This window comes from Mesoplodon mirus, assembly GCF_964341445.2.
Source record: "Mesoplodon mirus genome assembly, chromosome: 15".
NCBI classification, from domain to species: Eukaryota; Metazoa; Chordata; class Mammalia; order Artiodactyla; family Ziphiidae; genus Mesoplodon; species Mesoplodon mirus.
This window is the reverse complement of record NC_138991.1, coordinates 28,698,488-28,714,180: the sequence shown is the minus strand read 5'-3', so window position 1 is coordinate 28,714,180 and position 15,693 is coordinate 28,698,488. Positions and strand designations below refer to the sequence as shown.

Below are 15,693 nucleotides of genomic sequence, written 5' to 3'. Positions count from 1 at the left end.
AAAGACTGCAAAATGAAGTGGTGATCTGAGCCCTGATCAATCAACCTAGACTCCCGAGTCAAGACCCATAAAAAGGAGAGCAAGAAATGTTTGGGGGTGGCAGAGCCAGAAAGGAAACTATTAAAAAGGCATCAAATTCCTTCTGCAAAGGCCACATCAGAAGACAGTGAAACTTCTGGTGGGGAAATAAAGGGTGGGGAATGATGATTATTTTATACGCAAAGTTGGTAACTATGGCAATTGAAATAAAAAGACAACAACTCTGTAAAACAGACTACGTGTAAGTCCAGGTTATGAGAATCCAGGGAAAGAAAAAAAATAAAAGGTAAAAAAGTGCCCTCAGTCAGTGAGTGGGTGGGTAGATGAGACCCGGGATCGAGGGACTTGCTCTGGGGAATGAGCTACGGTCAGGAGATGCCAAAGAAGGGGGCTGTTTGTAGAGATGACAGAACTGGACAGGAAGCAGACAAAGCATCAGTGAGCATGACGGAATGGGAAGTGGGGGCCGTAGCTGCTTGTCCCAGAGACAAAAAGCACTTTGCACAGGGAAGGACCTTGGGCTTATTTCATGAGAAGCTGCAGTATGTGTTTTCATGAAGGAATCCCAACTGTCCACAAAAAACATAAGAGGCATGTAAGAATTCCAGTCCTTTCCTTCAGGCAGATTGTCTACCTGGGCCTCTCAGCTACCTCTCATCACAGCAAGATGGAGGAAGGGAATGCGGCACTCAACGCACTGGGTGCATTTCTGTTGAGAAGCAAGTAGTAGAGAAGCACACAGTAACAGAAGAGCAACAGAAGACCAGAAGACAGGAGTCTAGGTTGAGACCCCAATTCTGCCCCCGGTTTACTGGGTGGTTTCGAGACTGAGTATGACGGGAAGATAGCTAGAACCTGGGGCAAGTCCCCGAACCTCTCAGACTCAGTCTTCTCATCCATCAAATGAGAATGACACTTACACCACATATTCCTGAGTTAAGTCACAGTCGGCAGAGTATAAGGTACTTTGGGGGAATCACATCCTTTACCGTCTCCTACATCATCATTCCCACCGGACCCCAGCCAAGTCCTAGCAAGTCACGGATTTCAATACTCTCAGTGCTGGAGGCCAGAGAATACAGCTCTCACACATTAGGCAAAAGATGAAACTGAGATCAGAAAATGAATGGATGATTATATCACATTTCTCAGGCTGTAATAGCTAAAATCCATATTCTAGCCAGAGCAGTCCACTTTTATTTGAGGTGACCTCTCTACGTAAGAGGTGACCCCTCTCCCCAAATCTGTGCAGGTGCATCTGAATGTGTACCTTAGGACCCAGCTTGAAAGCTAACCTACTCGACATGTGCCTGATTTCCCAGGTAACTTTTCTCTTCTGAGCAGCCAGAGCCCAAGTCTCATTATTTACCAGGGTGACTGTGCACTGGGGAAGGGAAAATGGTCAAACTTCCAGGGATTATTGAACACTGGTTCTAAGCTGACACAAATTCCTGGAGACTCAAAACGTCACCATGGTCCAGTCAGGGTAGGGGGGCCGATAGAGGTCAGGTGACCAGTGGAGTTTCAGCTCAGGTCTGTTTCACAGTGACCCCAGTGGGTCACTGAAGCCACCCTGTGGTTACTTCCCCAGTTTGGGGATGTAAAACTGGAACAAACACATGCAGACACTAGTAGAATCCTCACATGAAATTCAGTTTTTTGAACTGATAGAAACAAACAAAATTTACTTAAGTTTTATAATTCCCTTGTTTGGTATAAATCTGACAGTTCTGCAAGACTAAAAAGGGCTGAAAATTTGGCTGCCCAGAGCTGTAGAAAAGAGAGTGATATTTGAAGGTGATAAGGATTTGTGGCAAATTAACCTTTGAGAGGCCACTGGGTTCCAGGAACTATTTATCACAGCTGTGAGTGGTCAGTAAGGTGAGATCCTGCACAGCCACATTCCTCCACCAGAACGTGCTACCTCCCAGGTTACAGGGGGCAAAGAAATGCACTTTGATTAGAGGCAGGCCTACCTTCAGGGGCGTTTTATTACCTTTCCCAAGTCCAGTGGCCAGAAGACCACAAAATAAACTCTGTATTTCAAAACATATCCTATGCCACAGTTCACAGGGAAACAATTAAAAAAAAAAAAAAGCAAGCAGGGGACTTCCCTGGTGGTCCAGTGGCTAAGACTTGGTGCTTCCAATGCAGGAGCGATCCCTGGGTTCGATCCCTGGTCAGGGAACTAGGTCCCACATGCTGTAACTAAAAGATCCCACACTCGGCAATCAAGATCCCGAGTGCTGCAACTGAGTCCTGGCCCTGCCAAATAAATAAATTAAAAAAAATAAAGTTAAAAAAAAAATCAAGCAGGTGCCTCGCATCTCATTACTCATGGGCATAAGCAGTGGCTGAAGTCTCCCAACAAAATGGGCTGTATTCAGAAACTTGAGGTCAGGAAGCTCAGCATGAGGGTAAGTCAGTATGAGCTGTGGAAAGGCAGGCACTTCCTGGAAAGGGATACAAAATATCCAGAATTTTATAAGCCTATTTCCAAGCATCCTCCAGAAATTTGACTTTTTTAAAAATATTGAAATATAGTTGATTTACAATGTTGTGCCGATCTCTGCTGTACAGCAAAGTGACTCAGTTATACATGTACCTATTCTTTTCCATTATGGTTTGCCACAGGAGAGTGAACATAGCTCCCTGTGCTGTACAGCAGAACCTTGTTGTTTATCCCTCCCCCATATAATGGCTGGCATCTGCTATGCTCCAGTATACGTACACAGTTATGCTAGAGCACACACTGCTTGGCAGACCCCAGACATGTGATGAGCAAAAGCCTCTGCCCTTATGAAGGCTTCCAGCCATTAGAAGCAGAATGACTGCAGCTATGAGAGTAAGGAAGAGGAGGCAGCTCTGCCTGAGGGGTAGGGAAAGGTGGTTAGGAGAGAAGGGCAGGCTGAGAGTAAGCGGCTCATGCACTGTGTTTCCCGGGGTGAAGAGAGTGAGCACACGGCACAGGGGGGTGTAAGCGTGCAGCGAGGGACCCACGTAACCTGGGGTAATCACAGAAGAGATGTGGTAGGAGATGGGGAGAAATGAGGCTGGAGGTGAAGCTGGAGTCAGCTCATAAGAAATGGTATCTGGCAGACTACAAGAATGTGAACTCTAAGAAATGGGAAGTGACCAAAAGTTCTTGAAGTATTTTAGAAAGATAAGCTGCTTATTGAAACTAAGAAGTCTCCAATGTTAAGTCAGATGTACCATTTAGGTAAGATATCCAAGCTGTAGACAACACTCTGGTTTGCCACTGACTGAGTTCTGATTTCAGAGATGTTAACATGTGGAAGAACACGTCTGAGAATCGACTAAACAGGTTCCCTCTGGAGGCAAGAGGAGTTAGAAATGGAAGACAGACTAGAGGCCAAGAGACGCATCAGGAGGTCCTGAAAGCTGAAGAAGTGAGGGCTGGCGAGGGAGGAGGCGGGAAGGGGATGGGAGGAAGGTCTTGGAGGTTTAGAATCAACAGAACTGAGCAACTCATCACTTCACATGTGATGGAAGGAAGAAGCCAATCCTCTCTTCTTACTCCCAACTTGCATCTACGTACATGACCCTTTCACAAGTGAGGAAACTGAGGCTCAAAAGATTAAATAACTTGCCTTCGGTCTCACTACAGTCTCACAGCGGCAGACCCCAGAGTCTCCACAGCCTGGATTCCTAACCCTGATGCTTTACTGCTGCCTGCAGCAGAAGTGAACACCTGGATGCTCCATTTCCCACTGTGACAGTTGCTTGTTAAGTACTCTTATGGACGCCCCCAAGGAGTTCAATGTTCCTTAAGTCTCCAGTATTGATAGGTCAACCACATAACACGCTGATTCACTTTTCATAGAGGATTAATTATGATCTTGATAAGCATGCTGAGATAAACAATTCAGCAATATTTATCACAAGTCTTCAAAATGCTCAACGTGACATAAAAATCCCACTCCAGGAATTTATTCTAAAAGAGCACCAAAAAGGCAAAACAAAAACAAAAACCTACCACTACCAGCAACAAAAGGGCACACCAAGCGCTAAAAACACACAGAACCGGTATTCCACACAGCATAATACAAGTAAGGAGTTAGAACAACTGTCCACGAGTAATTAATGGTTAATAATGGCATTGCCACTTAGTTGAATGCTTAAAGGGCCATGTTTTACTTCAACCAAATTTACTTAAAAAGCCAAAAGAGAAGATCACATAACACATCATAAGCATGTTTAATGTGAAGTGAGACATAAGATATAAAATTTTTAAGTTATGTTTAAGAAAATATTATAAAGGAATCCAGAAATGAGGTTTGAATTTGTTATGACCATAGCTATCCCTGCTTCTGATTAAATAAAAATTTTAATATACAACTTTTAACTAAAGAAGTGGTTCAGAAGATCAGTCCTGAGATGCTGAAGATGAGGACCATTTACCACATTCTCCCAAAATGAGCACACAGACCAAGCCCTCCTCCCAGCCTCAGTGACCTTGAGCTGTGTCACTATAAAGAGGCTGGGTCCAGTGTCAACACCACAGGGTGTGTTCAATTCAAAGTACTTCATTAATCAAATGTCTTTGTGCACTACAGAACACACCCGCTCAGGGTGTCTGCCCGGGCAAGATACAGTGTCCTGTAGAGGCCAAGAGGCCAGTTAGGAACTCTCAGGCCCAGTGGGAAAGGAGAAGGAGCCAGCCAGGCCTGGGGTCAAAACCACCCACTCCCACACTTTCATGGTTAATGTGACCCTGGGCAAACTGCTAAAAAAGACCCCATGAATATTTCATTTTCCATAAATTGAGAAGAGACACTTACCTCAATGGGCTGTTGGGAGGCTTAATTGTGACATACGAAGCCTCTTGCAAGATGCCTGGACACCAGAGCAGACAACTACTGGGTACTAATCATGTTAAAAATTGTAAAGAACATCTGGATATAAACCTAGAGCCTAACCTTTCACCACTGTGGGAATGGACAAGTTACTTGACTTAATGGATCTTGATTTTCTTGTGTGTAAAACCAGGTTACAAAAAACTCCAACCTAAAGTGGAGAGGATTAAATGAGAGGATGAACCATAAAAAGCTAAGGTTAGCTATTAGGACTTGGAACATTGCAAGGCTCTTGTTAAAAATGCAGATTCCACTGGCCAGGCAGACCGGGGAGTAGGGCAGTCCTGGTTGTTTCTCTCTCCATGTGCAGTGGTCCTTGCCACATGCCTAGCCTTACTGCGTGCCAGGCTCACTTCTGATTTACCCTTTTACAACTCATCCTTCCCTCCTCTAAACTTAGTCCACATTCCTGCCAGCTGTCCCCCCGAAAGCACCTCTCACAGGCTACAGTGAAGTATCATCGGTTGTGCTGTGCCCACCTCCTCCCTTAGACTGGGCACCACAGTGGAACGAGACCATGTCTCTGGGCTCCCGCAATGCACCTCACACACATTGAGTAGGCGATCAATAACTGGGTGAAATGAATCAAAATGAGAACTGTTAGCTGGAGAGGCTTAAAACAGAGAAATATTGGGCTTCCCTGGTGGCGCAGTGGTGGAGAGTCCGCCTGCCGATGCAGGGGACACGGGTTCATGCCCTGGTCCAGGAAGATCCCACATGCCGCAGAGCGGCTGGGCCCGTGAGCCATGGCCGCTAAGCCTGCGTGTCTGGAACCTGTGCTCCGCAACGGGAGAGGCCACAATAGCGAGAGGCCTGCACACCGCAAAAAAAAAAAAAAAAAAAAAAAAAAAACAGAGAAATATCAGAGAACATTCTAGTATAGGGCATGCAGAATGTTTAGATTAAGACAACTAGGTAAGCATCCAGAATTTGTGAGTCACTGAGGAGGGCCCGTGGCTAAATACCACCAAAAGCCAAGTTCGAGCTGAAAATAAACGGATGTTCTATTGGGAAGCTAAGCTCTCTTTGAGAGTTTACTTACACTGTAAAAAGCCCTACCCAATACAATGCCAATTAATCAAAGCTCTCAAGTAAGGGTTGCTTCTACCTCCTGGGGCTGGTATCTAAAACTCCCAAGGCACACAAGAAGGAAAGCAGTCTGTCAGTAGCAAGAGAAAAGGAAAGTGTGTGTGGTTGTCCCAAGACAATCACGAGCAGAACAGAAAGGAGGCAGAGGGTCCCTGGCAGCTGAGACACAGGGGAGGCACCAGTAGAAATCAGCAGTGCCAAGTACTGGTTAACACATAACTGAAAAGAGATAGTAGCCATTAGCTTCTGAGTAAAATATGATTACACCCATTTAACAACAAGAAAAACAGGAGAGCCCAGAACTTAAGCCACCTGTCCCAAGAGTGCAGCACAGCTGTGAAGGAAAGCTGACTCAATCCAGAATGCCGGGGCTTGGAGCCTGGCTTGGTTCTGCTCAGCTGCAGAACATCGGGCAATGTCACTAACCTCAGTGCCTCAAGTTGTCTCACCCGTATAACAGGGATAATTATAGTACCGACTTCAAAAGGTGGTCATGAAGACTGAAACAGTTAAGAGGTATAAAGCCTTTAGAACAGCTCTTGGCACACAGCAATCAGTGAGTTTTAGCTTTTACTAACAGGGTGAAACTGGGACTAAGACCTTCCGACTCCCAGTCAATACCAATGTTCTACTGTATCCCATTCATTTCCAGGGCCCCTAAATGCTGCCTTTATATCTATGTCAGGGTAGCCGAAGACTACCATTCAGCTCCCTGCTTCTACCCAGGGATCTCTAAACTCTGAGACCCCAAAGCTGCAGTAGAGAATTCAGAGGTGCTTTCCAGCGGCCTGGGAGGGGGGCACCCAGCTCTGAGCCCAAGATTTCCCTGGGCTCTCAATGGGCTGAGAGGAGTTTGCAGTCCGACAACCCATCCACTAAGACACTGGCTCCCCCTCAGCTTCCTGAGGTCTACCTCCTTCCTTGCTTCCCCAGGCCTCTATGCTCCCAGAGGGAACCTCTACTCTTTTCTGGGACACCCACCACTCATGACCTTGAACGACTGTCACGGCCAGGCCTTCTGCATGCCTCGTGGAGGAAACTCTACATAGCTTCTTCTAGTGCAGTGTATGGCTCAGAGTCACACATCGGCGCGCAGACAAGACTGCCTCCCAAGGGCCAAGATTCCCACCCAGGTGAAAGCCCCTCCAGGTATCTTGAGTACAGCAAACATCAAATAATTGGTCAGGCAGAACACTTCACGTTTTACCAAGTTGGGATAAGCTAGGTTCCTGGCTTTTCCAAACTTCTAATTATTCCGTTTTATGAGCCTTGACAGTTTGTTGTGGATTTTTTCTTCTTTATTTGCTGCTATTTGTATAAGGATCAGTGTGCACTTTGTAGAGAGCATCAGAATTTCTGAGTTTGACAATGAGCTCAGGCATGCCTGATGTCTAAGTGGCAGTAATCTTGAATTCAGTTTTAGGTGCAATCAGGATAGGGTCCTTTGGCAATGGAAACGAGGGGATAAAAGCAAACTGTTAACCCTTTTTTAATGAAAAGTTCTTAAAAGTTAAACAAAGCCACCAACCCATCGACCAAATAATTTACAGGACTGTTAATCTGGTTTAAAAAAGCCTGGGAGACTGGTTTGAATACTACCACTAACTCATCTGGGGCAAGTCCTGTCTCTTTTCTGGGCTTCAATTTCCTTCCCTGTGAAATAGAAGGCCAGATCAGACATCTAAGATGGCTCACTACTGACTGTCTGAAACTTCTGTTCTCTATTTAATGCTCTGGGTAGGACTTTTTGGTCTATGTTCAGAGAGAAAGGAAGGACATAAGACACAGAAGTCTATCTAAGTGGAGAACATGAACAACTGCATTAAGAAGTCCCCTTACCCCTTTTTTGATATTGGTTTTTTCATACATAATTTTTTAAAACTACAGAAATGCCTTCTGGTGGAGTTGATACTTGGAGAGGGGTGAGGGGAAAGGAGACGGACAGACATTCTCTATTTGTTCTCTATTTGGCCAAACTGTGAAATAAATATAGCAGTCTCTTCTCTACCTATTCATGTGTTCCTAGGCCCCCTTCTTTCAAAGCCCACCTTCTCTGCTAACTTCTGGCTGATTCCTGATTCTCATTCTTGTTAATTTGTACAACACAGAACAAGGGCATTAATGAGCCAACTTGCCTTTTCCTCCATGACGTTGATTAGCATTTGAGTCTTCTACAGGTCCTCAAACTTCAAATTAAGTTCCTTTGGGACAAAGTTTTTTTTTCCTCTGCAAATACCACCATAGGGACCTCAGTAAAAGTTTGTGGATTTGGTTCACTGAGACTTTAAGGCAGATTAACACTTTTCAGTCTATTCAAAATTATTCTAAATTGTAGGAGACGGGGCAAGAGGTGACCGCATCTGTTTACAGACAGAGCTGAACCAGATCATTTGCAAATGAGAAGGAATCTGCCCTGGGGGCATATCAGGACCGCTAAATTTTGGAAGCTGAAGTCAGGAAAACTTAACCTGGAGTAATTTGGGTATTTGTTCTCCACTTTAATACTGATAGCAAAAAGCTTAACAACTATTAACTGCTTGTTAAATTTACACTTGACACGTAAATCTGAACATCAGTTTATAAGCAACATGCATTGTCTTTACTGCTCTCTCCCTAAGCCCAGAATATTAACTGACCCATAGTAGGGGCTCATATATTTAAGACTCCAAATAACTAAAAGGGACATATTAAGTATGTGGCCTAAAGCAAAATATTTCGTTTCTTTTAGGCCTCAGTTTTAGTTCACAAAGGGAGGAAGAAAATACCAGTGTTTCTGTCAACCTGGCGCTGCCTACAGTACAGGAAACAGAGTGTGTTCCATCGTCAAGTTTGGGAAACTTGAACAGGAACACTGTCAATTTTGAAGGGGATGACAGTGGAAGAAGATTCAAAACGTAGCCTGAACTTACTGAAGCAGCAAATTTCTCCTCATCTGGAGCACTTGTTGACATTCCCAGGCTGCAAAGCAATCCTATGACAGAGGAACCCTCGCCCTATGAGTAAAAGAATGCTCCCTACAGGTTTGAAACAACTTGTCCCATGCAGTCAGCTGAGACAAACTATGACTAAAAGTGAGTCTAACCCCAAAGCCTGTGTTATGCTGCCACTGTTTACTGCGGAGTTTTGACAAATTCTACAAGTGAGGAAAGTTTGAACAGTATATGTAGGGACACAAAGCAAAGACTTCCAACCCAGGCTGAAGTTTCAAAACTGGCATCAGTGAGCTGAGGATAGAAGGGGATCCTTTGGAAAAGCAAACTCCTACATCCCAAGGCAGTCATGAAAGTTGGAAGTCCAGACCATTCATTAACCAGAGAAGACAGTCTGAGAGTGAAGTGAAGAGCCTGTAGAATACAGGTAAGCTGAAAGAATCTCCTGGAAAGTCTTTTCAAAACAAATACATTTACCATGGAGAGAGGATGGGCTTTTCAGGATGGATGGGGCAGGGATGGGCATAAAAAGTAAAAGCCTATTTTGAAAAAGGACCCCGGGTAATACTGAGCATGTCCTCAATCTGCTATCAAACAACTGACCTGAAACAGGACAAGGAGTTCTCTTGGGATGGGCCTGGAGGATCTTAAAGTCAGGCAAAAGCTCCAAACAAAATGCCCTATCCAACCCCACCCCAAATCCTACCTGCTTTTACTAAGGTCAGATCTAGTTCATCCTTGGGGGAAGGAGGAAACCATTACACCTTTTAAAAGGATTGAGACCTTGAATCAAGACAGATCTGAGTTCACATCGCTTAAGCTATGAAAAATTGTAAACAAACCAGGAGCACAACCACACCTCCCTTACAAGCTGATTAACCTTCAGCAACTTAGGTTCGTTCGCCTCTAAACCTTAGTTTCTCCACTTATAGAAAGAGAAGAGGATTTACTTTTCAAGTTATACCTCAAGTCACTCTGTAAGAGATCTAGGGCAGAGTTGGGTCTCAGATTAGCAACCTCTCCCCTGAGGAAGTCTCCGCAGGCCTTCCTAGCCCACTGGCTCTCTCTTCTATGAACAGACCCTTGGCTACTTGTAGTTTGAACAAGGCACGTGAGCACTCAGGATGCACACACTCCCTAACTGCACTTAAAACCCTAAAACCAGGACCAGCCCTCCCAGGACTGCAAAATCCCCTTGCTTCACTGAGCCCCATCGTCCCTATAAATAAAACCACTTGGAAGCCAGCCTCAGAGGGTGGCTGTAAAAGGGAGGAAAAAGCTGTTAGATGTGTTGTGTGACAGCTCTAGACCCACCTGTGGAGTTATTATTCTGCAGGCCCCTAGAGGACCTAGGCTGAAAACCGCCGGTTTACTTGACTGCCCTGGGATGAAGGGCTGGGGTGGGGGGTGTCTCAGAGAAAAAGGAAGACCAGGAAACAAGAGTTAGCAGGGTGGAGCCGGAGGGTGTCAGGATTTTTGGAACCAGACAGGGAGCGGGGTGTGGGTGGGTCCAGCAAAGTTTTTTTCTTTTTGTTTGCTTTGGGAGGGAAAGAGAAGAGGCCCTAGAGTGTGAGGGGCCTCCGCAGTTCTTCCACCTACTCTGAACTCAACGCTCTCCACTCCCAAGTCCGACCTTAAAAGTGCTAGACGTTTCATAATAATGGCTCACACTTATGGAGCACTTCCTACGACAATGGTTAGCACTTAATGAGCCCTTGTTATTAAAATACCAGCTAACGTTAGTGTTGGGGACTGATCATGGATCCGGAGAGGAGAGGGCGGCCCGAATGTCTGCCCCGGAAAGGAGGGTGTGTCGGGTCCAGGGCGACAGAACCGGGACCAGGGTCTAGGGGTCAGTTAGGGCCGAGCCCAGAAGATTCGTGGGTCCAGGCCATGCGTGGCCAGGGCGGTCCTCGGCATTCCTACCTTTGAGCGATGTTTCCACCAGCCGCAGGTAAAGCTGCGAGCTCTTGTTGCCGTGGCTCATGCGCTGGGCTAGCCCGTTGCGCTGCAGGACGCACTCCTCAAACTGCACGACGTTTTGGTGGCGCCGCTTGAGGCTGGTCAGGGCCCAGAATTCGGCCAGCGCCAGCTCCACGTTCTCGGGGGCGTCGCAGCGGATCTTCTTGACCGCCACCCGGGCCCCGCTGCGCCCGGCCACTGCCTCGTACACCACGCCGTAGCTGCCGCGCCCGATCTCCGCCAAAAGGCTGTAGCGCGGCCGCGCCGACCCGCCGCCGCCCTCCGGCCGCCGCCGCGCCAGGTAGGCCTCGCCCGGGGCCTCGGCCGCCACCGGATCCATGGCCTGGGCCACCGCCGCCGGCCTCAGCTTCGCGCTGAGCGCCCGCGGCACTGGGCTTCGCCTTTTCCGCTCGGGGCTTTGTGTACCTCTGCGGGCGCCGTCCTCCTCCCCCGTTTCCATGGCTGCGGGCGGCGGGGGGAGCAGCAACGGCGCTGCCCGGGACCCCCCTGTCTCATCCCTCCGTCCGGCCCCGGGACGCGGAGGAGCGGGACCCTGGATTGTGACCTGCGGGCGAAAGAATCGGTTAAACGACCAGGCCGAGGCCGGGAGGCAAGCAGCGTAGGCCTCAGGGCGTCCCACCTCCTCCTCCGGCCGCCACGGCCCCTTTAAGACGGAAGGCACGGCTGCTGACTGAACGGGGGAGGGGAGGGGAAAGCGGGAAAGACGAAACCACGGGGCACTGGTTCAGAGGGGGAGCCGGAAAGAAAAGCAGAAACTCCCCGCCTTTTCAGTTAATTTATTGTGTAGCAATACGAGAAACAAGGACTCGCAGCTTTCGTGACTTATGAAAATCGCCCTTAAGAAGAAATTCGGACTGTGGAATTTTTTTTTTCCCGCTTGGCTCCCTCTGGGATGCCCCTCCCCGCGTCCCGCCCTGTGTTCTCCCGGGTGTAAACAGTCCATTGAATTAAGCCGGAGCGGAGCCCAGCGGACCGACCCAAGTCCCGCCGAGCTGCGGGTGTAAGGGTTGGCTTGAAAGTTCGGAGTCCCTGAGCGCGCCCAACCGGGGGCCCAACTGCCCTCCCCAGACGCCCGAGGCGGCGGGCGTAGTTCTAGCTTGGGTGCTAGCTTTCACTCCGCGGACCGCGCCCTTACCTGGCTGGCGCCCTTCCACTTCCGGGCAGCGCGTTTCCCCCCTAAGGCCCCCAGCTGGGGATGGTCCGCTCCGGGCCAGGGCTGCTTCGGGTACCTAGCCGCACGAGAGACCGTGGTCCGGGTCGGGCGTGCGACTGAGCCTGCTGCTGCACGGGGGACGGCAGCGGTGCTCTCGGGGGACAACTGGGCGTCAGGGCTTCCGAGGCTCTCCACGTGTTCGCGCCAGCTGAGCCCTTTACGTAACCTTTTTATATAAGCCGCACGTCCCGCCCGCACTTGGGCCAGCGGGGGCTCCTGGTGGCCCATCCCCCGGGAGGCCAGCCGAGTACGGCGCCTCCGGGGTCCTGCCAAGGTCGGCAGACCAGCAACTGCCGGGCTCACCCACGCGGGGCCGGGGCCCAATCACAGGCGAGAACACCCAACCAACAAAAAACAGGCGCCAAATTCCCGCGAGCGGGCTGCGGCCTCCGGTCTCCGCAGCCGCCTGCGCACCGCAACTTCCTCTCTTCCTCGCCTGCGCTGCGTGAAGAGGAGCTGCACTCCGTAGGCCCTAATAAATACTGATTGGTTGATTGGATTGGTCTGTTTAATTGATTCATAGGTCTTGCCTGGGAACCGCCCGCACTGGGATGGAATCCACGCCCCGTCTCCTATTAAGCCCCTTGATCCTAGGCAAAACATTGCCCCACTTGGAGCCTCAGTTTCCCCTTCTGAAAAACGGGTAGACTTGGCCTTGCCTCCCAGGGTTGGTAGCCCAAAATAAAAAATATATATGTTATATAAGATATTAATATATAAATAAATAATAATATATAAATATTTAGATTTTGATATAAATCTAAAGTGGCTAATTGGGTGCAGGGCTGAGAGTGCTGAATGTAAGCTCCATTTAGACATGAATTTTTAAATATTTTGTTCACTGCTTTGTACCTCAGTGCCGAGTAGGTGCTCCATATTTGTAAACTGAATCTACAGATATTGAGTGCCTGTAATGTGCTAGGCACCGTTTTTGTTCTAAATTGTTGGGGAAAGAGCGGTGAACAAGACAGTCTCTACCTTAGTTGAGATTCTGTGCCTCGTCAAATCATATGGGTGACTGTGCAAATAACACTTTCTTAAGTGTCTCTTGTCCTCATCTGTAATATGGGAAGAACAGTAGTTGAAGGATTCACTGAGGTTAGACAGTTAAAGCACTTAGAATAGGACAGGGCCTTGCACACATTAAATGTTAGATATTATTAAATAAATACATAGGATCATTTTTGACAATGTAAGTGTAACAGAGGAAAAGAATGAGCTAAAGAGTGCCTGGGGGTTGGGGACAGGCCACTTTTGTTAGTGTGGTCACTAAAAACTTAACTTTTTTTGGATAAAATTTCAAATTTACATATAAATTACAAGAATAGTAAAGAAGCTCATTTTTAATATTTAATATTATAATAATTTGTTATATTTTACTACATTTGCATTATCATATTCACTCTTGTGTATTTGTTTGTGTATGTATTATATATAATATGTATTTGTACTTTCTTTTCCCCCAAAACCACTTTAGAGTAAATTTCAGACATCATTCCCCTTTAATCCCTAAATATTTCTGTGTGTTCTTCCTAAGAACATGGATATTCTCTTGCAAAATCTCAGTACAATTATCAAAATCAAGAATTTTGACAATAATACAATTCTTTAATATGTCTTCCATATTTAAATTTTGCAAATTGTCCCGATAATATAGCTATTCCCTACCATCCAATCAGCATCACTTTGCATTTAGTTGTCATGCCTCCAGAGTCTCCTTTACTCTAGAAAGGCAGTTAATTATTCAGCTTTTCTTTGTCTTTTATGACCTTAACATTTTTGAAGAGTACTGGTGAGTTATTTTGTAGATGTCCCTAAGTTTAGATTTGTCTGGTATTTTCTCATGATTAGAATTCAGTTATGCATTTTTGGTAGGAATGGCACTGAAAGGCGTTGTGTCCTCAGTGTACCACATCAGGAGGCACGTGGCATTTTTTTATTCCAATACTGATGATGTTCACTTTGATCATTTGGTTAAGGTGGTGTCTGCCAAGGTACTACACTGAAAAGTTACTATTTTTCCGTTTGTAATTATTAAGTGTCTTGTGGGAAGATATTTTGAGACTATCCTGTTCTTCATCAGACTCTCACCCACTGTTTTTAGCATTCATTTATGGTTCTTGCCTGAGTCAATTACTCCCATGTTTACAAAATGCTGATTGAGAGGCCTCTCTATTAGTTTGCTAGGGCTGCCATAACAAAATACCACTGACTGGGTGGCTTAACAGGAATTTATTTTCTCACAGTTGTGGAGGCTAGAAGTCCAAGATCAGAGTGTTGGCAGGTTTGGTTTCTCCTGAGACCTCTGTCCTTAGTTTGCAGATGGCTGCCTTCTGGCTGTGTCCTCATAAGACATTTTCTCTGTGGGGATATCTTTTCCTCTTCTTATAAGGACACAGTCGTATTGGATTAGGGCCTACCCTAACTGGCTCATTTAACTTAATCACCCCTTTAAAGACTTTATCCCCAAATGTATTATTGATACATTCTAAGGTACTGGGGGGTTGTGAATTCCGCATATGATTTTGGCAAGGGTGAGGAGGGGGGAATTAAGTCTATACCACTCTATAACAATTAAATCTATAACAGTGACACGAGCTGAGACCTCAAGCCAGCCATGCTAAAACTAGTGGAAAGGCATTTCAGGCAGAGGGAGTAAATGCAGAAGCTGTGAGGAACATGATTGATGTCAAATTTAAGCCAATGGGTGAGAATGTGAAATGGTATAACCACTTTGGAAAAAAAAGGTTTGTCAGTTTCTTATAAAGTTAAATATATATCTACCCTACAGCCCAGTAATTGCATGCCTAGGTATTTACCCAAGAAAAATGAAAACTTGTGTTCACTAATACACTTGCATAAGAATGTTTGTAGTGGCTTTTTCTATAAGTCCCAAACTGGAAAATACTCCAATGTTCATCACTAAATGAAGGGATAACCAAATTGTGGTATTTTTGTACCAAGAAATGCTGTTCAGTGGGGGGGGGGGGGGAAGGAATGAAGTATTAATACAACATGGATGAATCAAAATAATTATGCTAAGTGAAAGAAGTCAGGAACAAAAGGGTATATACTGGATGATTCTATATACAATTCTTGAAAATGCAAACGAATTTATGGTGACAGCAGATTAGTAGTTGGGGTGGGGGAGAGGGGATGGAATACAAAGGGACTTGAGAAACTTTTTGAGGGGATGGATATGTTCGTTATCTTGAAATTACCTTGTGATACTTTCAAGGGGGGAATATGTTCAAAACACTTCAAACTGTACACTGTACACTTTAAATAAGTGCAGTTTTTGTACATCAGTTTTATAGCTTTACCTCAATAAAGTTGTAAAAAATAATGAGGAAAAAGAGTACATACTATATGATTCCATTAATGTAAAGTCAAGCTACACTGATCTATGGTGGCAGAAATCGTATCAGTGGTCATCTTTGGGTGGGAATTACTGCTAAGGGGCAGTAATGCATACCAACTAGAAGAACATTCCATGTCGGGGGGAAGAGCAGGTGCAAAGGCCCTGAGACATAGCACCCAAAGAGGCCAGTGTGACTGGAGT

General features: G+C 46.2%; 1 protein-coding gene across 1 annotated transcript in view; it reads right to left on the bottom strand.

The window, feature by feature from the left end:
* Positions 1-12,517, bottom strand: part of STK35 (serine/threonine kinase 35) — a 45,765-nt gene extending 33,248 nt beyond the window's left edge. The window contains exons 1-2 of the mRNA XM_082644654.1: positions 12,054-12,517; positions 10,862-11,462 (exon numbers count right to left, since the gene is read on the bottom strand). Coding sequence (XP_082500780.1) covers positions 10,862-11,462; positions 12,054-12,359 — 907 coding nt within the window. The 5' untranslated portion in view covers positions 12,360-12,517. The remainder of the gene's footprint in view (positions 1-10,861; positions 11,463-12,053) is intronic.
* Positions 12,518-15,693: the final 3,176 nt, after the last annotated feature.